This window comes from Streptopelia decaocto (genome assembly GCF_964273445.1).
Source record: "Streptopelia decaocto genome assembly, chromosome: 1".
NCBI lineage: Eukaryota > Metazoa > Chordata > Aves > Columbiformes > Columbidae > Streptopelia > Streptopelia decaocto.
This window is the reverse complement of record NC_138663.1, coordinates 7,154,739-7,179,470: the sequence shown is the minus strand read 5'-3', so window position 1 is coordinate 7,179,470 and position 24,732 is coordinate 7,154,739. Positions and strand designations below refer to the sequence as shown.

At 41.0% G+C, this 24,732-nt stretch overlaps 1 protein-coding gene across 3 annotated transcripts in view; it reads left to right on the top strand.

The window, feature by feature from the left end:
* The window catches only part of USP6NL (USP6 N-terminal like), a 128,876-nt gene that overhangs the window by 62,527 nt on the left and 41,617 nt on the right, over positions 1-24,732 (top strand). For all 3 annotated transcript variants that reach the window (XM_082072689.1, XM_082072690.1, XM_082072688.1), the window contains 2 exons: positions 18,012-18,051; positions 23,728-23,808. In XM_082072689.1, the coding sequence (XP_081928815.1) occupies positions 18,012-18,051; positions 23,728-23,808 (121 nt within the window). The remainder of the gene's footprint in view (positions 1-18,011; positions 18,052-23,727; positions 23,809-24,732) is intronic.

Here is a 24,732-nt window from a genome sequence, read left to right as displayed (position 1 = left end):
TGTTTTGCAATTCTACAAATCAATATGGAATTTCTAGTTGACTTTGGATATTAAGATGAAATTGTGGTGGGTAGATTATTAAAATAGCCATTAAAAAAATCCAAGTTAATACGTAATGAATTTCAGGAACAAAAACGTAACTTCAGTGAGAGTACCAGGACATTATAATAATGAGACTTGTTTGAAATGAGCAAAGGGAATGAGAAGTAGGTGTTCAGCAAACACGCTAAGCTGCAAAATAACCACATGGGGAACTGATGGGCCCTGTCTCTTGAGATGTTTAACACCAGATTGTACAAAGCAAAATGCACCGACAATGAGTATTATCAGTGAGAGTGACTAAATTGTAACAGTTTTTGGTAGAGGAGCTTATAAATTGTATATAAGAGGTGTCATGAGTTAGAGTTAAAATCTCATTATAGGCTAAAATGTAGAAATTTACTTTACGAATGACTGTTGTTGTGAGGCTGTATGGAAGTGGTGGTTGTCATGGTTTATTTAAGTCCCTTTGGAGACGTCTCTCCCGTGGCATGACATGCCACCTTCTGAGAGCGCATCTCCAGCCGTGTCCCCAAAAACATCTCCTTCCACGTGGCTCTTCTGCTTCTCACCACATCTCCTCCATTTCTCCTGCCTCTAGGAGCTGTCGTTCTCTTAAAAATATGCTTTTAGTAGAGAGACATCAGGGATTTCTTCAACTGGCTGAAGTTTTGGTACATGATGGTTTGGTTATAGTGGTTTCGAAGTTGGCTGGAGCAGGTCATGGCCCCTTCCCCTGCAGGTCACCCTTGGTTACTGAAGGCCTGCCAGTTCTGCCCAGCGCAGAAGTTCAGATTACGAAGTTGGTGAAGGGTTTGGAGGGGAAGCCGTGTGAGGAGTGGCTGAAATCGCTTGTTTGTTCAGCCTGGAGAAGAGGAGACTGAGGAGAGACCTCATGGCGGCTACAGCTTCATCACAAGGGACAGGGCTGAGCTCTTCTCTCTGATGACCAACGACAGGACCCAAGGGAATGGCAGGAAGATGTGCCAGGGGAGGTTCAGGTTGGACATTAGGAAAAGGTTCTTCACCCAGAGGGTGCTGGACACTGGAACAGGCTCCCCAGGGAAGTGTCACAGCCCCAAGCCTGACAGTGTTCAAGAAGAGTCTGGACAACACTCTCAGATACATGGTGTGAGCTGTGGGGTTGTCCTGTGCAGGGACAGGAGTTGGACTTGGTGATCCTTGTGGGTCCCCTCCAATGCAGGACGTACTGTGATTCTACACATAGTGGTGGGTCAAGCACTGGAAACTCAATGGCACAACGAAGGTACCTGAGATGTTGGCCAAGGGAGCCTGTGTTTCCTGGATGTGTTGGTAGCAGGACACTATAAACATGACTGCGGTGACTCGATTGTCTGTCTTACAACCCGACTGTGTGTTTGCTTCCTTCTGTAAGATTTAGGATGTATTTGAAGAGAGATGCTTTCAGTGCAAGGGGAAAAAAAAAAGCCATTTAAGGGTCCAGAGGTCTCAAACGACTCTGAGGACAAAGATGAGTTCTGAGAGTGGTGCTTTGGATGCTGATGTGTCTTCTCATAGCTGAGATTACGCCACACTAGTTCCACCTGGACCCAGCTGACACCTCTTCTTGCTTTCCAGTGCAGTATTTCCAACCCTGTTACATTAATCTCAATTTACAAAGCAATACAAGAAAGGTGAAGTAGCATTGGTTCATCTCTACCATTTCATACACTATTAATTCTATTAGCATTGTTCATCTTGATTAATATAGATTCCTTTCTGTCAAGTCCTGTTGATCGTCTTCAATCTCAACTGGTATACATGTAGTGCGTATTGAAGCTTTACTCTTTCCTTACATAATGTCTGGATAGGAGAAGCCCATGTCAGGTAGCTCATCTTACTCATGAATCTTGAGAGAACAGACCAGTGTATTTCTTATAGGTGCACTCTGGGTACCTATAATCCTAAAAATATGTTTTTTTTTTTTTAAAAAAAAGGCAGCATTCCTACCCCCAAAAAAACTTCAGGCATGGTCCTTATTCTGTAAATTTTCCAGTAAAAATCGTGCTGATTTCACATTATAGTGCAGTAAGGCTGATGTGAAAAGCATACCATTCATTTTTAAAAGGAACATTTTCTCCTCCAGCAAATCTAGCGCCAGTGTTTATATATACAGTCTACCAGTGTTTTGTTAAGATCAAATATTCTGTTCTAGAAAACGCACGCTTGAAACTGTATCGTGACAGACAGTTTGAACAGCTACAGGTACACAACAAAGTCAAGCAGATCATCTCGGGGGAGCAGATAAGCTGTAGTTTATAATAGATGACTTTTTCAATCAAGTGTTTTAGGAATTGGGGAAATGCCTCAGATTTCCTCACAGACAGTCATTGCAAAAACTACTTGAGCTGGTTTTGGAAATGAAAAAGATGGAATGTGCTTGGTATTAATAAAAAAATAAGGGGTTTGTTTGGTGTGTGGTTTGGTTTTGTTTTGTTTTTTCCTTGGTTCTGTTGCATCTTTTAGGTCAACATTGTGTCAAGCTACATTTGTTTTTTTTATTTTCCTTCCTCTTTCTCCAGATTTAATTAAAAGTTCCATTAAAACAAAACCCACAACAAACAAAAAAAATCAACTACCAAAAAACCCAAACAACAGCAAAAAAACAGACAAGTAGAAACCAGAAATAAAACCCCTACCCCAGAAAACCCAACTTCAAACACCCGTCTCCCCACCAAAAAAGCTGTTCCTTTTTGTCTTATCTTGGAGCCTGGCTAAATTTTCAAGTAAATGTTCTTAATCTTTTCCCTGTGGACTGTTCTCTCGTCGAAACTTTACTTTGTAGATACTTCTATTTGCAATTTTTCTAGCAGCAGACATTGATAAGGGAATAACTTCAGGGGAAAAAAAACCTAAAGGAATTTGAGCGTCCCGAAGCTCATAGCAGACATTCCAGTGATGCCTTGGGATCTGGGTTTCCCCCTCCTTGAATTCTTTGGTTGATTTGTTACTACTTTGGCATGGTTAAAAAAAAGCTATTCTAACTAATATGTTATTCCTTGGGTGGTGGCAAGTCCTCTACTGCTCCTAGGAATGCTTTAAAAGATATTTAATTTCTTTTTTAAGCTTACAGTGTAAATAATAATGTCTATATTACTTTGTATATTTAGAACTGGTGATTATATGAATGATTTTTATAGTTAAAAATTGTTAAATGTCTTCACAGAATCACAGAATGTCAGGGATTGGAAGGGACCTCAAAAGCTCATCCAGTCCAATCCCCCTGCCGGAGCAGGAACACCCAGATGAGGTTACACAGGAAGGTGTCCAGGCGGGTTTTGAATGTCTCCAGAGTAGAAGACTCCACAGTCCCCCTGGGCAGCCTGTTCCAGGCTCTGTCACCCTCACTGAGAAGAAGTTCCTTCTCAAATTTAAGTGGAACCTCTTGTGTTCCAGTTTGAAGCCATTACCCCTTGTCCTATCATTGGTTGTCACCGAGAAGAGCCTGGCTCCATCCTCCTGACACCCTTTATATATTTATAAACATGAATGAGGTCACCCCTCAGTCTCCTCTTCTCCAAGCTCAAGAGCCCCAGCTCCCTCAGCCTTTCCTCACACAGGAGATGCTCCACTCCCTTCAGCATCTTTGTTGCCCTGCGCTGGACTCTCTCCAGCAGTTCCCTGTCCTTCTGGAACTGAGGGGCCCAGAACTGGACACAATATTCCAGATGTGGTCTCACCAGGGCAGAGTAGAGGGGCAGGAGAACCTCTCTCAGTCTACTAACCACCCCCCTTCTAATCCACCCCAGGATGCCATTGGCCTTCCTGGCCACAAGGGCCCAGTGCTGGCTCATGGTCATCCTGCCGTCCCCAGGACCCCCAGGTCCCTTTCCCCTACGCTGCTCTCTAATAGGTCATTCCCCAACTTATACTGGAACGTGGGGTTGTTCCTACCCAGATACAAGACTCTACACTTTCTCTTGTTATATTTCATTAAATTTTTCCCCGCCCATCTCTCCAGCCTGTCCAGGTCTCTGGATGGCAGCACAGCCTCTGGCGTGTCAGCCACTCCTCCCACCTTGGTGTCATAAGCAAACTTGCTGATAGTAAAAGCAACAAATCCAAATGACAGTCAATGTTTTGTAAATAAACAAGAATTTAAGCTTCACCTGAAGAACTGAAACACATATTTAAAGGCACATTTTTGCGAATGTATTCTTGTGTTTATTTTTTGCAAAACTCTCCATCTAACTACAAGGACAAAATTACTTTATTCCTTTCCTTCTTTCCTGCCTTTTGTAGTGGCTGGATGGTCACAAGAACATCGGCTGATGAGGGTTTGTGAAACAGCCTGAACTTTGTACATGTTATTAAAAATAGGGTAGAAGCTGAAGGCAGCATTTTGCAACTCTGAAAGTCAATTGAATGTTTAAAGAGCTGATCCTGTGTCGGGATTTTAGCACCAGAGCAAAAGGCAGAGAGCAGGGTAAGCAAAACCACCTCAGCGTCTTCCTACAATTGGACAGAAAACTAAAATTTGAGCAAATTTAAACAGCTAGAAGCTATTTTCTTTTGCTTGGGTCTCCACTCCAAAATGCCCCTGTTTTATATTCTTCCAGTTCTGCATTTCTTTGTACTGAAATCTCTAAGTCATTGAACGATGTTCCTTCTTGAGAGTGAGACATCAGTCAAGATCATTCATTTGATACCTGTTGGAAGCAGTGATTTCAGTCCTTCAGTAGACAGTGACCCAGCAAAGTATTCAAAAGGAATAAAATACATTCCTCACCTTTCCTTTTTCGCTAGCAATTAGGATTTACATTATCTGGTCTGTTACTAGCCATACTTGTGTATATTTTCTTGTTTGATTCCTTTATTTATCCCTCTCTATACATCACCCAGCTGTGTGCGAGCTGTTGAGCTCTCTTTTAAAAGAAAACTTTTTAAGACCACAATTGTGCTTTTCTAAGTAAGAAGAAAATAACATTGCTGTTTGGAAATTGGAGCAGGCAAAATTTTACTTTTCTGCCTTGGAAAACAGATTATGACTAACGTACACTGACTAACATATTGTGTAAAGCGTTATAATTGTTCAGGTCTTGATAGATACAAAGTAGAAATGATAAGGTCAGGTCCGGCTCTGAACCGTGTCCCTAAAACTCATCTGCACGTCTTTTATCTTGTAGCAATAACTGGTATTGTCAGGTTTTGTGATCTGACTTGGGTGATTCAGCTTAAACACGTTTTTCTTTTACGATTTGTTCAACAAATGGAAACTGGGATGTATGTGCAGTGTAGCAGATGTTCTTGTGTTGATAAATATCCAGGGATCAGTGAAACTCTCTTAAAAACTCGGGTTAGATTCTTGTACTACTGTTACAGTAGCTCCACGCTGATTTTGATGGAATTGCACCAATTTCCAGCAGCTGAGAATCTGACTCATGTTCTTATTTGTTATCCCACGGGTCTCCTAAAGCAGCCAACATGCTTTTGGAATAGTTTGCTAATACTGGAGATTATTGCGTTGCCAGAGACGCTTTTCCAATAGCAGAGTTCATTATTCTTTCTTTTGCTAAGATACAGGCCTACCAGCTCTTGTCTCTCAAATATTCTTTGTGCATTCCTTAATATTTTATTCTCTGAGGCGCCTGTGGAAGCAAATATCCAAGAACAGTAACTCTTATTCAGGACACGTTTCTGAGTGTTCTTGACAGCGATAGAAGTTATGCTGAGGTGCTGTCGAGGGTTTAGATTGTGGGGTGATAATAAAACCCTGGCAGATGTATTGTTAACCTCCTCTCCTCCCCCCATTTCCCCCTTTTGCCTTCTTCCCCCCTTCCCCTCAGGACAGGCGATCGGGAGGGAAAGAAGGACAGAGAGAAGAGAATTGGAAAAATTAGAAATGTTTTACTAATGCTACTAATAAGAATAGAGAAAATAATACAAAATATACAAAACCAATCTTGAAAGTCCCAGCAACTGCAGAGCCGGCACCCGAAGTCCTGGACTGGACTCTGCAGCCAACCGGAGCTGGATTCAGTCTGTCACTAGGCCTCAGTTCGCAGGGACGACTAGCAAGGTCCTCTCCTAATGTCGGCCATAAGCAGAAAAAGAAGGGAAAAAGGAAAAAAGGCAAAGGAAGGACGAGATCCTCATCATCTCCCACTTTTATATGAAGTATTCACGTGAATGGAATGTTGTACACAGTTGGTCAGTTTCTTGGTCACCTGTTTCTCGTTGGCCCTCTTGCGAGATGTCCATCAGTGCTTATCAATAACTTCGCATTCCATTGCTATGTTTACCAAAACATGTATCTGGCTCTCCAGGAAAATGCAGCTGATATGAAGCTTTAGCTGACAGGCAAATTCACTAAAAGAGAAACTTGTTTTTTAACAAAACCAGAACAGGTGCCAAAAGTTTTACATAATAGAAATTTTAAAAGTATGGTGGCTGTAATTGGGTACTAAATAAAGAAATATTAAAAAAATAGAATATTTCTGTAATTTTTGTTTCAAATTTGTAATAAAAAGTCTGCATGTGAAAGCTTAAGCAAAGACCCCAAAGGTTACTTAGGAGAGTTGCAGTTCTTGTTCTTAGTAACATGCAGCCGCTAACCATAGTTTTCCAGGCACAGTAAGTGTTGCCAAACATGATTAATGATATGATGACGTGCTAAAAGGGCAATGAAATGTTTATTCTCAGCACTTCAATTATAAATGTCAATCTGTCATTCATTAGGGGCTTGCTGTCATATTCCTCTCCCCATCTTTTCTTCTGGGTTTTGTGAGACAGGGTCAGACCCACTGGTCAGGAGAGCAGCTTAACGCTTCAAATTCAGATCTCAGATGTTAGAGAGGAGTTGTTTCTCTTATTTCCCCTGTTCACTAAATATATGAATATGAATTTTGACTGTGTGGAATTTTTGATGTGGCGTTATAAAGATTCGCTATGAAAACTCCACTCCAGTCTTGCGTTGCGTGAGATGGGTCCTGCTCTCTAATATGTGACACGCTTCCCTGAACCGATTGTGCTCTGAAGTATTCATTGCTAGCTGATGTGCTGAAGGAACTGCTGGTAAAAACCAAAAACAACCACCAAAAAAACCTCCCCAAACAAACCAAAAAACAAAACCAACAACAAAACACACAAAAACCCAAAAACCAAACAAAACAAGCCAACAACAAAACCAAATCAAACAACCCCAAACAAACACAAAGCCACAAACACCACCCCCCGCCCGCAAGAGAAAAAACCCCAAACAAAAACCCAACAAAACCCCTCAAAGTTTCAGCTCTATGTAACGTCCTTCCCTTTTTGTGCCCTAACACACTGAGGATGATGTTGTTTTTATTTAATGAGAGAAATTGAAGTTTTCTTGGGTTAGTAATTGACATTCAGCTGAGATTTAGAATGCCTTTTATTTTATTTTAATTTTATTTTGGTCTGTTCTTCTAGCGTTTTCCATTTTCCACGTGTGCATTCGCAGGAACTGCTTCTAGCAGAGTTTTCTAATTACATTTCTGTCTGACAAGCCTGGGTTGAAAACACAGCAACAACAAGTAAATAATAAACATTCCTGAAGTGGTCTTACAGATTTTACTCCTTCCCAGTTATGTGACTCCTGATAAATTGAAATGAATCTCTGCTTACTGTGAAATTGTGAAATGGTAGAGCTGAATTTCAGAGACAGACCTTTCAGAGGCCAAGGGGAACAGGCAGTTTTATTTAAGCGTCACTGACAGCAGAAGAGCACTTTGGACTTGCTGTAGGGTTTACTTAGTTGTGATCCATTCTGACTTCCTTAGTTTACAGCTCTGCTTCCATGATGGACAACGAACTTTGATCTCTGCATTTGTCTCCAATTACTGTGGTGGTTTGATTGTCATCCTTTTTTTTTGCATTGATGCATTAGAACTTATTTCATAAAGCAAGAGATGTCCATGGCGATTTGCAGTAATCGCTTCCTTAAATCAGTGTCTTATCTTGCAATATCACGTGGTGAGAAATGTTACTTTAGAACGCATGTTGGTTGCTTTGAGGAACTCTTCAATGCTTTTTGCTGTTCACTTCTCCTCACTCTTGCTATTTAAACAGTTTTTTTTCTTTTGCCAGCCTAATGGCAAAGTTGATCATTTATTCAAGAGCTGTTTCGTGATAATTGTCTAAATCAGACCTTGCAGAAGGGAGATAAACCAGAGATTTTCTCCCTGATGATCACCTGTGAGCTTCACAATCATATAGGATGTTACAGGATTTTCACATCTCTTGTGTTCTTGGTGGTAGAACTTCACCAGGAGAAGAGGGAAGCACCTTCCTTCTGATTTGGTGAGGTCATTGTCCCAGACAGCCTTCCTTTAGGACCCTGTAAAGCTAAGGAGGCTGTTTGAACCTAGAATCAACTCATTTTATGCAAGGCTTGAAGTCACTTATTCATATTTTGGACCTGTTTGAATGGAAGCTGCCAGCTACCTGTAATTCAAATACCAGCTGAAGAACCCACCTCCTGGGTTGGTATTTATTACCACAAAAGGAGGGCAGCAGGATTTCAGGTGCATCTTTCATAGAATCACATAATCAATTCAGTTGGAAGAGACCCTCAGGATCATCGAGTCCAACCATAACCCAACTCTAGTACGAAACCATGTCCCTAAGAACCTCGTCTAAATGCCTTTTAAACCCCTCCAGGGATGGTGACTCCACCACTTCCCTGGGCAGCCTGTTCCAATGCCTGACAACACTTTCCATGAAGAAATTTTCCCTATATCCAATCTAAACCTTCCCTGATACAACTTGAGGCCATTTCCTCTTGTCCTATCACTTGCTACTTGGGAAAAGTTTGTTGTCTAGTTAATTTTGGCTTCCATTGGAAAATAAGCAGTCTAAAAGTTACCAATAAATGTTCTGATACTATTTGCTGTCATTCAGAATGGTATGGGTTTTTCTTCCCTAAAATTATGTCATGATTGTACCCGTTTCTTTAGCTTATTCTTAGGACTGGAGTTGAAATTTGAATATTAAATGCGTTCTTTCAGCTGAGTTAGTCCAGGCTGTCACTTCAACAATCCTCTGCACATACAGAAAGAAATGAGGCAAATGCAATCCCACAGATTTGATTGCAAACACAAAACTGAGCCGCAGGATAATTCTGCCAACTAAGGACAACTAGTGTGGTTTTTGTTAACAGCAGCTGCTACTTGATTTGAGTAGAAGATCCCCCGCTGTGTACTAGGAATTCATGAACTATTTATGAAAAGAGCTGTTAGGTAGCAGAAGTGAAAAAATGATTGAATATGGTAATATATTGCTTTATGTATGTTGTATAAATTAAGTCATATGCGTTGTTTTGAGTTACTCTTTAAGCCTTAAATGTAAGGATTTAACATAATCATTATTACCACATATATTTCCTTCTGTATTAAGCATTTATAGAAGATTAAAGTAACTAAATATAGGGAGAGGTCAGAGTCTGTCACTGACACTGATTATTTAGAATGCTCAAAGGGATCTTGGGGACGGTTTTTAGAAGTGCAAAGATGCTGCTGCTCTCAATTCAAGTGAAAGACCCACCAAAATGGAATTTTAGATGGCAGAAGATTGTTCCATAATAGAAACAAGTGTAGGTACATAAAGCACTGAGCTTCAGCTGGAACGCTACCATCTTAGTTAATTTATGTTGGAATACGCTTTGCATAGCACATGGATTTTAATACAGATGAAGCTGCCAACATATATGTCCTGGATCACTATTAATATATAGTGTAAGTGGTCTGTAAGGTAGCTGATCTTAAAGCAGTATTTATAACCTATATATTTATATGCTTATTGAAAAAATCCTAGGTGTTTTAGATATTTATATATTAAGTGTGAATTAGAAGGCAAAGAGATCCATTCTTTTTCATTTGCCTTCTAGCCTCTTGAGAATTCTAAGGTAGCTTAGAATAATGTTTATCGTTTTTTAAAAAGAACACTTGGAATATGATTCTGAAAAGACGTTTTTAACCTCGGTGTTTATATTCAAATAACTCGACATCAGAAATCACTAGAAATGCTGCTACGTTGGATTAATCAGATTGTAGATTTTCTCAAAGGTTTTCTGATTCCAAGCTGGGAAAACTTCAAAGTTTGCTTATAGAACATGTCTTCTCCCGAAGACACATGAGAGCATGTATTTTAGCATATGGCAGTGAAAACACAGGTATCTTTTTTTGCTGTGAATTTCTCCATCATTTTCTATATTGGCAATAAAACCTTAACAGTGAAGTTATTTCCTCCCAAGCTGGAAAGCTCTTTACTAAAAACTCAACACAGAGGATCACAGAATGTCAGGGATTGGAAGGGACCTCAAAACCTCATCCAGTGCAATCCCTCTGCCGGAGCAGGAACACCCGGATGAGGTTACACAGGAAGGTGTCCAGGCGGGTTGGAATGTCTGCAGAGAAGGAGACTCCACAACCCCCCTGGGCAGCCTGTTCCAGTGTCTGTCACCCTCACTGAGAAGAAGTTTCTTCTCAAATTTAAGTGGAACCTTTTGTGTTCCAGTTTGTACCCACTGCCCCTTGTCCTACCATTGGTTGTCACTGAGAAGAGCCTGGCTCCATCCTCCTGACACTCACCCTTTATATATTTATAAACAAGACTGAGGTCACCCCTCAGTCTCCTCTTCTCCAGGCTAAAGAGCCCCAGCTCCCTCAGCCTTTCCTCACACAGGAGATGCTCCACTCCCTTCAGCATCTTCATTACCCTGCACTGGACTCTCTCCAGCAGTTCCCTGTCCTTCTGGAACTGAGGGGCCCAGAACTGGACACAATATTGCAGGTGTGGTCTCACCAGGGCAGAATAGAGGGGCAGGAGAACCCCTCTCGACCTACTAACCACCCCCTTCTAATACACCCAGGATGCCATTGGCCTTCCTGGCCACAAGGGCACAGTGCTGGCTCATGGTCATCCTGTTGTCCACCAGGACCCCCAGGTTCCTTTCCCCTATGCTGCTCTCTAATAGGTCATTCCCCCACTTATAGTGGAACCTGGGGTTGTTCCTGCCCAGATACAAGACTCTACAGTTTCCCTTGTTATATTTCATTAATTTTTTCCCCGCCCAACTCTCCAGCCTGTCCAGGTCTCTGGATGGCAGCACAGCCTCTGGTGTGTCAGCCGCTCCTCCCAGCTTGGTGTCATCACTTTGAGATGTAATTGAATTTGATAAATCTTTTGATTTTTATCTTGTCTCTGTTACTTGAGACGTTCTGGACAGGAGCTCCATGTTCATTGTGCTGTGCATATTGGCAGCAACATCCACTGAATCCACAAATCATAATTGTAACTAAAACCTAGTCACAAAATCACATGTGAGCCAGTCTCTTGCCAGCAATAAATTATTTCTTGCAGCATATTTCCTGTTAATTATATTGTGGAATATCACATTGGCTTATCCCATATGTTAATTAATTGCTTGGCTTATGAATTTTAACAAAACTTGTGAAAGCTGTTTTTTAATCTTCTGTAGTCACTACCCCCATACTGTGCTGAGGTTATTCAGTGAAAACTCCAAGTGGATGATTATACAGTAGTAGAGCTCCAATTATTTCGATAGATACACACAGTCAAAATTGTGAGTTATATATGAAAAATGTGTAATGGAAAGAAGGAAATTATCCACATAATTTTATCTGTGGAAAATCCATCGTTTAGTTTAAAAAATAGTTTTCTTACTTTTTCCTTAGTATTTTCAGAAATCTTTTCTATGTGTTATTAGTTTTGAAAATGACACTATTGCCTCTAAGTTCCTTTCCAAGGCTGGAAGACGAAAGCAATCATTCACAATCAGAATTCCTCTGAAAATTAACTTGTTTGGACTAAGGGATTGGAGTTCAACACTAAGTTGTGCTTTAGATTTGTGCTATAAAAAGTATAATGACTTAATCATAGGTCTAAAGAAAGGCTTGACATTGAAATATTGGTTTATTTCTGCTTGTGATGGTTGAGGGTTTTTTTCAGTGGACTTTAGAAAATGTCTGATAAATTACACAGCCTAAAAACTGTTCGTACTTGGGAAGATGTACTTTTTCTTAATACATTTGAGTACTGAAATGTTATTGCAATTTGTTACTCAACAATCTGAGTTTTATATTGTACAGCAAAACATTTGTTTGTGCTCAAGCTTTTCTTGTTCCGATATCCATCACCTGAATCCTTCCCTTCCTTCTCACGTCTTAGCTGTGCACGATCACACCTTAGAAATCTATTTCATGACATTTTTGCTATTGAATTCTGTGCCTTGTCATCTTTTGTGGATCTTTCTGCAAGAAACTTTTCCTACCTTGTATTTAATATGTGACACCAAATATGATTTCCAAATACTTTTCACTGAAAATGTGCAGCAATACAAGGTGATGCTGTTGCACTTAGTACTTGGAGGAGAGCATGGGAAAATAATTGTGAAATAGCCTGAGAAGTTATTTTACGTAGGGATTGTACCACAGGTTTTGTGTGGTTTCGGGTTTTTTATTACTCATGTTATAGTGAGTTCAATAATATAGGATTATTGAACTTAATTGACTTTTTAAAATTAAATAATGGCATGCAAATATCACAAATATTCCTGCAATATGTTTTAGGATGAAGGATCCCAAAGTTCTTCACAGTGCACTGGCTAATTCTCTCTGGGGTAAGAAAGGCTACAGCACGTTGAGAGGGTTTTTAAGCAAATGGTGTGTTATGAAATAGAAGTTATGAGAAACGAAAATACAGTTTATGAAGAAATTTTGAAGGTAACATCAGGCAAGCAAGCTTTGTGGTAAAGGTTTTTAGTCTGTTATGGTCAATTTCTGCCACTTGTTTTTCCAATGAAAAAATTGAGTGCCAGGGGTTGAGTGCCAAGTTTGCTGATGACACCAAGCTGGGAGGAGTGGCTGACACGCCAGAGGCTGTGCTGCCATCCAGAGACCTGGACAGGCTGGAGAGTTGGGCAGGGAAGAAATTAATGAAATATAACAAGGGCAAGTGTAGAGTCTTACATCTGGGTAGGAACAACCCCACATTCCAGTATAAGTTGGGGAATGACCTATTAGAGAGCAGTGTTGGGGAAAGGCACCTGAGGGTCCTGGTGGACAGCAGGATGACCATGAGCCAGCACTGTGCCCTTGTGGCCAGAAGGCCAATGGTACGTGGGGTGGATTAGAAGGGGGGTGGTCAGTAGCTCAAGAGAAGTTCTCCTGCCCCTCTATTCTGCCCTGGTGAGAACACATCTGGAATATTGTGTCCAGTTCTGGGCCCCTCAGTTCCAGAAGGACAGGGAACTGCTGCAGAGAGTCCAGTGCAAGGCAACAGAGATGCTGAAGGGAGTGGAGCATCTCATGTGTGAGGAAAGGCTGAGGGAGCTGGGGCTCTTGAGCTTGGACAAGAGGAGACTGAGGGGTGACCTCATTAATGTTTACAGATATATAAAGGGTGAGTGTCAGGAGGATGGAGCCAGGCTCTTCTCAGTGACAACCAATGATAAGACAAGGGGTAATGGGTTCAAACTGGAACACAAGAGGTTCCACTTAAATTTGAGAAGAAACTTCGTCTCAGTGAGGGTGACAGAGCCTGGAACAGGCTGCCCAGGGAGGTTGTGGAGTCTCCTACTCTGGAGACATTCAAAACCCACCTGGACACCTTCCTGTGTAACCTCATCTGGGTGTTCCTGCTCCAGCAGGGGGATTGGACTGGATGAGGTTTTGAGGTCCCTTCCAATCCCTGACATTCTGTGATTCTGTGGTTTATACAACTTGGAACTGTGAAGAGTTGAGCTGAACCTTTGACATTTACAGTTCTGGGATTAGCAAGGTATCAAGGCTGCTGATTATTGCACTGAACATCTTCCATCCTCAACTGAAGCTGCAAATGATAAAGGATCCTTTAAATTTTTCTATATTTATTTTAGCTAAATTAGAAGCAGGAATTGCTGTGATTTGAGCCAGCAGGGAACATATTCAGGATTTCAGTACAAATGTAGGAAAAGAATAAATTTGATTGAGTAATATGAGAAAGCCTTTCCTTGTGTTTATATTGAACAAATATATCAAGGGGCAGTTTAAAGAAGACTGATTGAAACAGCGGCAGTGGGTAGGTGACTGTAAGCTTGTTAAGTCTGAGACTTTTTCAGGTCATTTAAACCACCACTGTTACTCGAAGAAGCTAATTACAACACATAGCTTAATGATTAAAACCATAGATCTGCATGGTTAATGTTCTGAAGTGTCAGATATTGATGCATTTAAGACTAATATTTCTTTTAAGTTATCTTGAAAAATTCATGAAAACCTGTGTTAGCTGTTGTGGTGGATTTAAAGAAGTAAATCCATTTATCACTTATAATTTAATATATAGAAGCATTTTCAAGCAAGCCCTTATTCTTCAAAATGAAATCCTGTTTCTCTGAATTTATAGGCCAGAAGGTGGTAATAGTCCAGATTGAAAGATTAGGAAGAAAACTTTGGGCTGGTGCTGCAGGTCAGCACCAGTGAGGACCACAGGTGGAGGTCCTGAATTCCAGTCAAACCTTGGAGTCTGGTGCTTCCTCCCAGTGCAACGTCTTTGAGAAGCCTTCTGGTAGGAAACCCAGCATGTCTTCATGCGGTCATGGAATCATTTTGGTTGGAAGAGACCCTCAAGATGATCGGCTCCAACCATTAACCCAACACTGCACTAAACCACGTCCCTAAGAACCTCGTCTACATCTCTTTTAAACCCCTGCAGGGATGGTGCCTTCACCACTTCCCTGAGCAGTCTGTTCCAGTGCTTGCAGCTGCTGCTCCTTGTTGGATTTATGATTTGGTCTCAGCGTTTTGCAGCTCCCAAACCTGTAGACATCATCTTCAGAGCTTTCTGTTGATGCTGGAACACTAGACCGGCTTGGCAGAGCCCTTGAGGTTCCACTGTGGGCTGTGGAGGTGGGAGGCTGAAGTCTTCCTGCCTGGGGCAAAGGCAGATACCAGATGTAATGATTCTTGATTCCGGTCTGATTAAACGGGTGGGTTTACCTAGTTTGGATCTTTCTTTGTTGAGGACAATGGTGTTAAGATTTCGTTTCTGCTAAGTGAGGCCTTACCTACGTGACTTCAGTTAAAAGCTGTCTGTGACTTCTCTTTTGGATATCAAGTATTGTATGGTTCCAAGCTAATTACATTAATCGGTCCTGTTCTTCTTCTCTGTATGTCTTAAACGAATACTGAGCTATTAAAGGAAAGTAGTCATCTTAGGGCAGGATGTGGCTATATTAAGTTAATATTGTTTACTACTTCATATTATTACTTGGTGAAGTACACAGATAAAAACATTGAAAAATACAAGTATAAATAGGCTGGGGATGATGGGAGAAGATTCAACATTAAAAGAAACAACGAAGGTATAACAAAATTAGAATGGCTAGGCTGGGGAGCAAGGGGAGATTAATCCTTAAAAAGAAAAAAAGGTACAGTAAAATTACATTGATTAATAGGCATTAGTTGAATTTTGTCTCTGATTCCACCCAATCCTTTTTAGAAAAAAAAAATCCTATAGGGTGCTTCTGCATAGAAAACACATACGCTAAATAGAAATGTATTTATTTAAAATACCTTCAGGGGTTTGAGAGAGTTTGTTTGCCCACCGTGCCTTTCCCTTGGTCCTTGTGGGCTAGATTTAAATATTATGTATGTGAGGACATGGGCGTAGTTAGTGCAGTCTGGTTAATTGAGAGGAACATCTCCAGGAGCTCCTCGGTTCCAGCCCAGTGAGTTTCTGAGCAGCCTGGGCGATTTGCTCGGGTTCTGCTCTATTCTCCTGGTGCTCGGATGCCGGCAGCATCTTGGGGAATAAAAATATGAGGCTGGCTTAAAACATAGAGGTGTGTGGTATTAGTACATGGTTCTGTAGCTAAAGAAATAATCATAGAGTAGTTTGTGTTGGAAGGGACCTTCAAAGCCCATCCAGTGCCACCCCTGCCATGAGCAGGGACATCTTCACCCAGATCAGGTTGCTCAGAGCCCCGTCCAGCCTGGCCTGGGATGTCTCCAGGGATGGTTCATCCACCACCTCTCTGGGCAACCTGGGACAGTGTCTCACCACCGTCAGTGTAAAAAAATTCCTTATGTCCAGCTTGGATCTCCCCTCCTTTAGTTTAAAACCATCACCCCTTGTCCTGTCATAACAGACTTTGCTATAAATTCTGTCCCCATCTTTCTTATTGGCCTCTTTTAGGCACTGAAAGGCCACAATAAGGTCTCCCCAGAGCCTTCTCTTCTCCAGCTGAACACCCCAACTCTGTCAGCCTGTCCGATGGGGAATGTGGCGATACATTTGCTCTTGGATTCATTTAGTGGGATTTAGCGTGGTGTTTGCTTCCCAGGGCAAAGGCGCTTTGTTTCATGCTCGGTACATCCAGCCGTGCCTTCTGTTTGCACACCCATGGGAGCTGGTAAAATAACCGAAGAGCAATTGCTTAATAAGTCATTGCGATTCATTCTTACATTGTGATAAAATAAGGGACTGTGGGTGATACTATGTTTTTTATAGCAGTTGCAACCTTAGTAGCCTATTTCTAGTGTGCTAGACATGTTAGTTGGGTTTTTTTTCAGTGTTCTTCTTCAAGAAAACTTTTAGATACTTGGAAAGTACTTCTAAATGAACACATTATAATCTTTGCAATGCTGTTCAGAAGAAATACTCTTTCGGCTTTTAAATGAGTTTTTAGGCTGTGTACTGGAAACTTTGACTGTATGTGCATGTCCATCAAAAAGGCGTTGATTGGGGCAAACTTTTCCATTAGGCGAAGTAATTCAAACATATTGTGGTACTCGAATATAACTTCTGGATCTGAAGCAGCGTCTTTCAGATGGAATAAATGAGGTCAATTATAATTCAAGCATTTAGTATCAGACTGTTCTTACATCAGCTGCCGCAACAATTACTTTCGTAGCCTTCCCCGGTGTTCTTTTTTTGCCCTTACGCAGATTTGATACTGGTCTAAAATACTGGGTTTTCATGTCCTCACTGTAGACAGCTATAATGGTGTGGGTAGGAATTATTTCATAATATCAAGGCTCAGTAGGAAATTTTTTTAAAGGATTTCACACTGTGCTTCCTTTCTGGTCTCTTTTAAACAGGGTTTTGTTGGGTGTTATTTATCTGATCTCTAGAGCAGGAACAGAGGGTCTTGCTACTTACAGCTGAGCTGCTGTGTTTTCTGAAGCTACAGATGATGCAGGGAAAGGAAGGCAGGCTCATTTGGCATCAAAGTGGTCCAGTTACTTTTGATAAGAAAAACACAAGTTTCTTTGATAAGAAAAACAGAAGTTGGAGCCCGCAGAATGAAAGTAAAATAATACGAAGTATGAAAATGTATCTGTTCAAAGGCTGCTTTTTAAGCTTTTAATTAATAACCTGCCTTTTTAGTGTAAGAAGTGAAAAGATTGTGGGTTTTAATATTAATTAGATACTTACTTCTAAAACTGATGGTTGTTGTTTTTCTACCACCTCCTGCCTGTTAATCACAGTGAGTTTTGCAGAGTTGTCAGAAAACAGAAGGTAAGTCTCCTAAGTCAAGCAGAGTCTCAGTCCCTTTCACAAGGCACAGTAGTAAAAAAGGAAAAGCTTTTCCAGGGTTATTTCAGCTAGCAGTAGTATGATCTAATAAACAAAACAAACATTCCACTTAGGTTTCAGTTCAGTAGTGCAGCACAGTGTTCTTTTAGTAAAGATAAAATAAACCTTCTGTTAAATCCTTGTCTTCTGAAGCTATGCAGCTACTTTGATTTAGAAGGCTTAAGGCTGAAATAATTCTAGTTCTGTGCTTGAAATGTTGTAAGTCTGTGTTTGAAAAATAAATTCCAAGGGTTCCTGTGTGTCATTGTCTTCATTCTCTGAAGTTCAGAATACTCGTTTACTCACTACTACGTATTGCTGCTGTACGTGATTGCTCGGAAGAACCTATACAGAAATGATTTTGTGCCAAGATTAACCAAGAGTAATATGAACTTTGTCTTTGTTTTCAGTCCAGAGGAGCTTCCTGTCCATGATGCAGCGATAGAAAAGGTAAGTCATAGAATCATAGAACACTTTGGGTTGGAAGGGACCTTCAAAGCTCATCCAGTGGCACCCCTGCCATGAGCAGGGACATCTTCACCCAGATCAGGTTGCTCAGAGCCCTGTCCAGCCTGGCCTGGGATGTCTCCAGGGATGGGGCATCCACCACCTCTCTGGGCAACCTGGGACAGTGTCTCACCACCCTCAGTGTAAAAAATTTCTTCCTCGTGTCCAACCTGAATCTCCCTTTTTTTTTTTTAGTTCAAAGCTATTACCCCCAGCATCTTCCAGTTTTTTGACTAGCAAGTAAACGCTTACAGATTTGTGTCTTTTTAAATATAAATCATTGGGAAATAAGTAGTTGAAGCATTTTAGTGTTTTGCATTCCCAAAGGAACATGTCCTAAGTCCCCTAAGGGCTATGTGAACTCACCCACAGATCCCTTGGGGCCCACGTGATCTTACATTTACTAGTTACAATGAGACATGAATTTCCTTGCCCGTCATAGAACTTAATAAAGAAAACAGAGCTACTGAACATCTCACACCCAACTCTGCCCTGAAAAAGCCAGAGCTGTTGTCTCTGTGTCATGATCTGTCAGCAGCTGTGCTGGGTGGCTGGAATGTCCAAGTGAGGTGGTGGCTTTGATGCCGAGGTGCACGTTGCCTTCCCTGAGGAGTATAGCGGGCTTTTCTGGTTTGGGAAATGGTGACAAATATCCTGGCAGCCACTGAAATGTCATGACCTGCCTCGTAATGTTAGGTTGATGAACCAGGTGTGTTCTGGACACGCAAGACTCCAAGCAGCTGGGACAGGGCCTAGTCCAAAAATCCTGCTGCTGCTGGTGCAGAACTTTGGGAATTGAAGTTTTGGGAACCTGGAGAGCGTTCAATAAAATAATTGGGAACTGAATTTCTACATATCCAGGCCTAGGTACTGTTGGCATTTCCCATTGGTCTGTCTGGCCCATTGTGATCTGCAACACCAGACCCTTTGGAGTTGTCCATACTGATCTTCTGGATCATCAGAAAACTCCTGATAAAGTATTTAAAGCTGTAAGTTTAAAGTTGGCTCTTTTGGCTGCACAAATCAGCACAGGAAAGGGATAGAACCACATTTTCTAAGGCAGCTCAGCTCCATGAATGGTAAGAACAGCAGTTTTTCTGAAAATTAATTATTTTGGGCTTCAATATAGGGCTAGTAAGAAGAACTTGCAGAAGAGGGGAACTCCTGAGTCCCTTTTGTTTTGTGTTGGTTCATGGGTGTTTCTGCATACGCAGCCTGAAATAGTTACGTTTTCCTGTCATGTTCCATTACATTTACTAACATAGTGAGTATCTATATAAATTAATTTCTGTCAGAAGGACGCAGCAGGGTGGTGAGTCTATGAGCATAAATATTAGACAGCTTGCAATTATTGTGGCATATGTGTTTCGAAGCCCTGATTCACTGTGGCTTCATAGTCAACCTTAAATTATTGGGGGAAAATAGTGTCTCAGTTCTCCGTTCCCAATTGTATTCATGCTGTCTCAGACAAAATGTCAGTATAGAAACTGTGTTTATTGAATCAGAGTTAAATTGCAAATCTAGTCTGTTTTTGTCACCACAGTAATGCTGCTGTATTAGACTCCTGGTTATACTCCTGATGATATCCTGACATCTGCTGGTTTGAGGTTTATCTGTCTACTGTCAGCAGCGTCTGAATCTTTACAATTGTCAAGAAACCATTCATAAGATAATTAACGTGTCATGTTAATGTAGGGTAGCGCTAAAAGCTTTCTGTGCAATATTTTAAAAATTCACATATTTGGCAGAACTATTTCTGCTTGCCTTTTGCCTTACTTGTGAATTTTAAAAAATATTCCTAAGTCATGTTTTCATTTAGTTTGCAACTTATGTGAAGGGTTGAGTATCCTTGTGAATTTTGAATCTCGATTCTTCATATATATTCTAATTTAAAGCTTAAACTGGGGTTTCTCTGCGTGTCTTTACATATGTAATACTTTCAGAATAGGTATTATTACTGTGAATGCAGAGTAAATTTTGATGCTTCATTACCTTGCTGGGCATTTGGTGGCTTAAAGAGCAGCTTAGAGAGCACTGAAGGGGAAAGGGACCTGGGGCTCCTGGTGAACAGTGGGATGACCATGAGCCAGCACTGGGCCCTTGTGGCCAGGAAGGCCAATGGTACCTGGGGTGGATTAGAAGGGGGGTGGTCAGTAGGTCAGAGAGGTTCTCCTGCCCCTCTGCTCTGCCCTGGTGAGACCACACCTGGAATATTGTGTCCAGTTCTGGGCCCCTCAGTTCCAGAAGGACAGGGAACTGCTGGAGAGAGTCCAGCGCAGGGCAACAAAGATGCTGAAGGGAGTGGAGCATCTCCCGTGTGAGGAAAGGCTGAGGGAGCTGGGGCTCTTTAGCTTGGAGAAGAGGAGACTGAAGGGTGACCTTATTAATGTTTGCAAATATATAAAGGGTGAGTGTCAGGAGGATGGAGCCAGGCTCTTCTTGGTGACAACCAATGATAGGACAAGGGGTAATGGGTTCAAAATGGAAGACAAGAGGTTCCACTTAAATTTTAGAAGAAACTTCTTCTCAGTGAGGGTGACAGAGCCTGGAACAGGCTGCCCAGGGAGGGTGTGGAGTCTCCTCTGCAGTCATTCAAACCCATCTGGACACCTTCCTGTGTAACCTCATCTGGCTGTTCCTGCTCCGGCAGGGGGATTGGACTGGATGAGCTTTTGAGGTCCCTTCCAATCCCTGACATTCTGTGATTCTGTAAGTGCGTCGAATCGTTGTCCTACATTATGAACTACTCAACCTTCAGATGTGTATCTGGTAAAACTAGGGGAGGAAAGATCATCTAGGAAAGTGGATGGAGAACTAACCTCAGAAAATCTGGAGTCTGTGTTTGACTCTGTTTTTGAAGTGCTATGAAATGTTTTCTAAGTCATTTTCAGTTGGTTTGGTTTTGTCTTTGGTTTACTTGATTATAAGTTCTCCAGGGAACAGTTCGGTGGGTTCTGGTTTAGTCTGAGGCCTCTACTAAAGCGTTGCTTTAAGCCTCAGCTCCATCCCACTTGCTCTCCAGGAAGGCCACGTGCTACAGCACAGGTGGATATTGCCAACTTAACTTCATTCTTTCTTGCTTTCAGTAGTGAATTATTTACTAACATGAGAGTAAGATACCTTCTCTGCTTCTCTTAGGGATTCTGTTATTCCCAATGGCAAAAATTCTTCAAAGTGTAAAATAAAATAAATAAATGGATTTATTTTTTTGGGTGACAACTACATGGAACTTGCCTGAAAGAGCAGCAGCAGCCTCCATCCACCCTGCAATGAGCCGCGTCAGATCTACCCATGTTTTCAGTGTCGCACCTGTTAGACATGAAAGTGAACATAATTCAGACCAGGAAAAAACAGCTAAAAGTTTCCGACAACTGAACACAGAAATAATTGCTATTTTTGACTACAGTAGCATCGCTTGAGAACTGGGATAAATTGACACAGAAGACATAAAAGCTTGAACAAACACACAATTGAAGTGAGCTTCTGGCTCAGACGACCAAAAATCTTGCAAGTAGATCAAACGTGCAAACAAAAAGACTGCGAGAGCAGATAGGGTTTTATTTTTCTTACCAATTATCTGAACAACCTGTTGAGGGCAGAGACCTTTCCTGACTTGATAGCAATGTTATTCCTGCAATCAAAACTGTACTGAGAGAACATCTGCTTTAGAGATGTTAGAAATGCTCATTTCTTAAAGGTGTTGCAAGTGTGGAGGAGAATCAGAAACAGTGTTGTGAAGCCTATGAAACTGGGAAGTAATAGCTTTTTCTATAGTTCCCCTCTAACCTAACTCTTTAGAAAAGTATTTTAAATAATAACAATAAAAAATTATTAAAAAGCAAGGGGTTGAGATATTGCCAAATACAGCCATGGAACCTGAACAAGAACGCGGGCAGTTGATTGTAACATGAATAAGTTAGATAACGTTGAGAGAATAGAGGCACTTCATTCCCTATCACTTTCCTATGTCAGGCTTCTGTCAGTTGGATTCAAATAAAAATAACTTGAAAAACCAATACCAACTCATTTCTAGGACACTTTATGGTTGTGGTGGATCTGAAGTCATCAAGTTGTACTTCCACAAGTGTAGATCTTTGGGCTCCTGAATTAAAGAAGCCTTTTGCCCGTTTTGTTGCTTTGATAGCCAGGAAATAATGCACGAATTCTGATGGGTAAAAGCTAAAAGTAAAATTAGAATTCTGTTGAGGCAGTAAGTAATAATTTTCTTTTATATTTTCCCCCAACATTAATGAAAGCATTAATACATTTTCAGTATCCTGCAGAGCTTTGAAATGAAACTCTTACATTGTTACCTGATTGCATCACTAACCACATGAATCAGAATATCTTCCCTGTCTTTATTAAGCCCTGGTTTTGAATTTGGAGGTACACGGGTCATCCTTTGCAAACAAACTAAATATTTGCTTATCTTCATCTTTGAGGAGAAAGCAATAGCCACACACGTACATTTTTCTGCTGTAGCTTTTCATCCTCAGCTCCAAAGCAGTATGGAAGAGTTGGAATAGTGTTGTTTAATACAGTTAACTATTAACTTTGTATTATAGTCAGAGGCACCTTGCCTACTTCCCAGGATGTAAGAATATGGACTAATAATCTTATCATTGGAGCCAACAGAATACAGATCTTTTGGCCATGGAAAGCCAAAGTGCCTCGAAATTCCAGGGACTAAACCAGCAAATTCCAAGTGCTTATTGGGTTCTCAAATTCGAGAACTCGATGGCAACTGTAACAAGGTTTTCACAGGCAGAATGGCAGTCTTTAAAATAGTAGGATTGTCCTATGCTTTGAAAGCTGTATATAATAGAAATAATGTGTGGAATTCACATATTTATTATGCTACATGTGATACCACTTGATATAACTTCATTTTGAGATGATAGGGTTTGTTTTGAATTCTCATTTTATCGCTTTGTTACTGAAATGTTCTTGTCAGTAATATAATTTAAGCAAATAGGTCTTCCCTTCAGAAGAAATCCTTGATGTTAAGATATAGGGCCATTTACATAAAAATGTACTGAGCAAGGCTGAGAGCTATAGCAAGGCTTTCAGTGTCCAAAATTAGAACTTATTCCTATTTCTGCTACTGCACTGTCACTCTTGCATGTATTTATTTTGATTGATGTATTTTGTGCCTTTTTATCTTTGTGCCTTTTAGGGTAGGATGGTTTGTGTGATCACTGCCAAACTAATTCATTGGCATTAGGGCAAATCTGGGTAAAGATGATCATCATGTCAAAGTCAACTAACTTATAAAAACTTGCAGCAGAAATTGGCTGAAAACTTACTCAGTATCAAATCAAATTGCAGTTTTTTTGTACTTACCAAACATGCATAGAGAAGAAACTTCTAGAAATCTTGTACTTAAACTCCTTTTATATAATATGATGCTTTACATAGTGCTGAAAATGTTTCTGCTGGATTTTGGTTGGTTTTTTGGATGTTTTAAGTGGACTGATGCTACTGCCTGTTGCTGTTCTTAGATGATGGGCTAAAAAATTGATGATGCTGTGATAAACTTTTCCTCAATGTTTTTAGAAATACATAAATAATTAAGTGTATTGATCTTTAAAAGATTAAAAAATTCTCATTTCTTTTCAGCAAAAACACCTTGAAATTGAAAGAACTACGAAATGGCTTAAGATGCTGAAAAGCTGGGAAAAATACAAGAATAGCGAAAAGGTAAAGTTATGCCTGCTTTTTGCATTAGCTATTGCTTCTGAATGAATGTATAACCTTAAAGTAGATTGTCTCTGTTTGTGAGATCTGAAAAAAATGAATCACACTGTAAGAAAAAGGCTTTTTATTCATCCAAATTGCAATAATACGTGACAACCCAATAATAGTAATTCAAGAAAACTGGTGGTCGAATGCAAGGAATTTCTAAGGGCAATATTGTGTCATCTCTCTGACATATTCCTAGTAGTAATTGTGTGCTGGGCTGCATTGTGCTTGCACCCTTGGGTTGGAACTGGGAGCACACGGCAAACTGTGTGTGTGTCGGCAAAATAGAGAGTGAGACCACATCTGGAATATTGTGTCCAGTTCTGGGCCCTCAGTTCCAGAAGGACAGGGAACTGCTGGAGAGAGTCCAGCGCAGGGCAACAAAGATGATGGAGTGGAGCATCTCCTGTGTGAGGAAAGGCTGAGGGAGCTGGGGCTCTTTAGCTTGGAGAAGAGGAGATTGACAGGTGACCTCATTAATGTCTATGTATTTATAAAGACTGAGTGTCAGGAGGATGGAGCCAGGCTCTTCTTGGTGACAACCAATGATAGGACAAGGGGTAATGGGTACAAACTGGAACACTGGAAGTTCCACTTAAATTTGAGAAGAAACTTCTTCTCAGTGAGGGTGACAGACACTGGAACAGGCTGCCCAGGGGGGTTGTGGGGTCTCCTACTCTGGAGACATTCAAACCCACCTGGACACCTTCCTGTGTAACCTCATCTGGGTGTTCCTGCTCCGGCAGGGGGATTGGACTGGATGAGCTTTTGAGGTCCCTTCCAATCCCTGACATTCTGTGATTCTGTGATAATCTGTGGAGCAGATGAAGCGTCAGACCTGCTCATCGTGCTTTGCAGAGAGCTACAAGTTGTATTTGATTG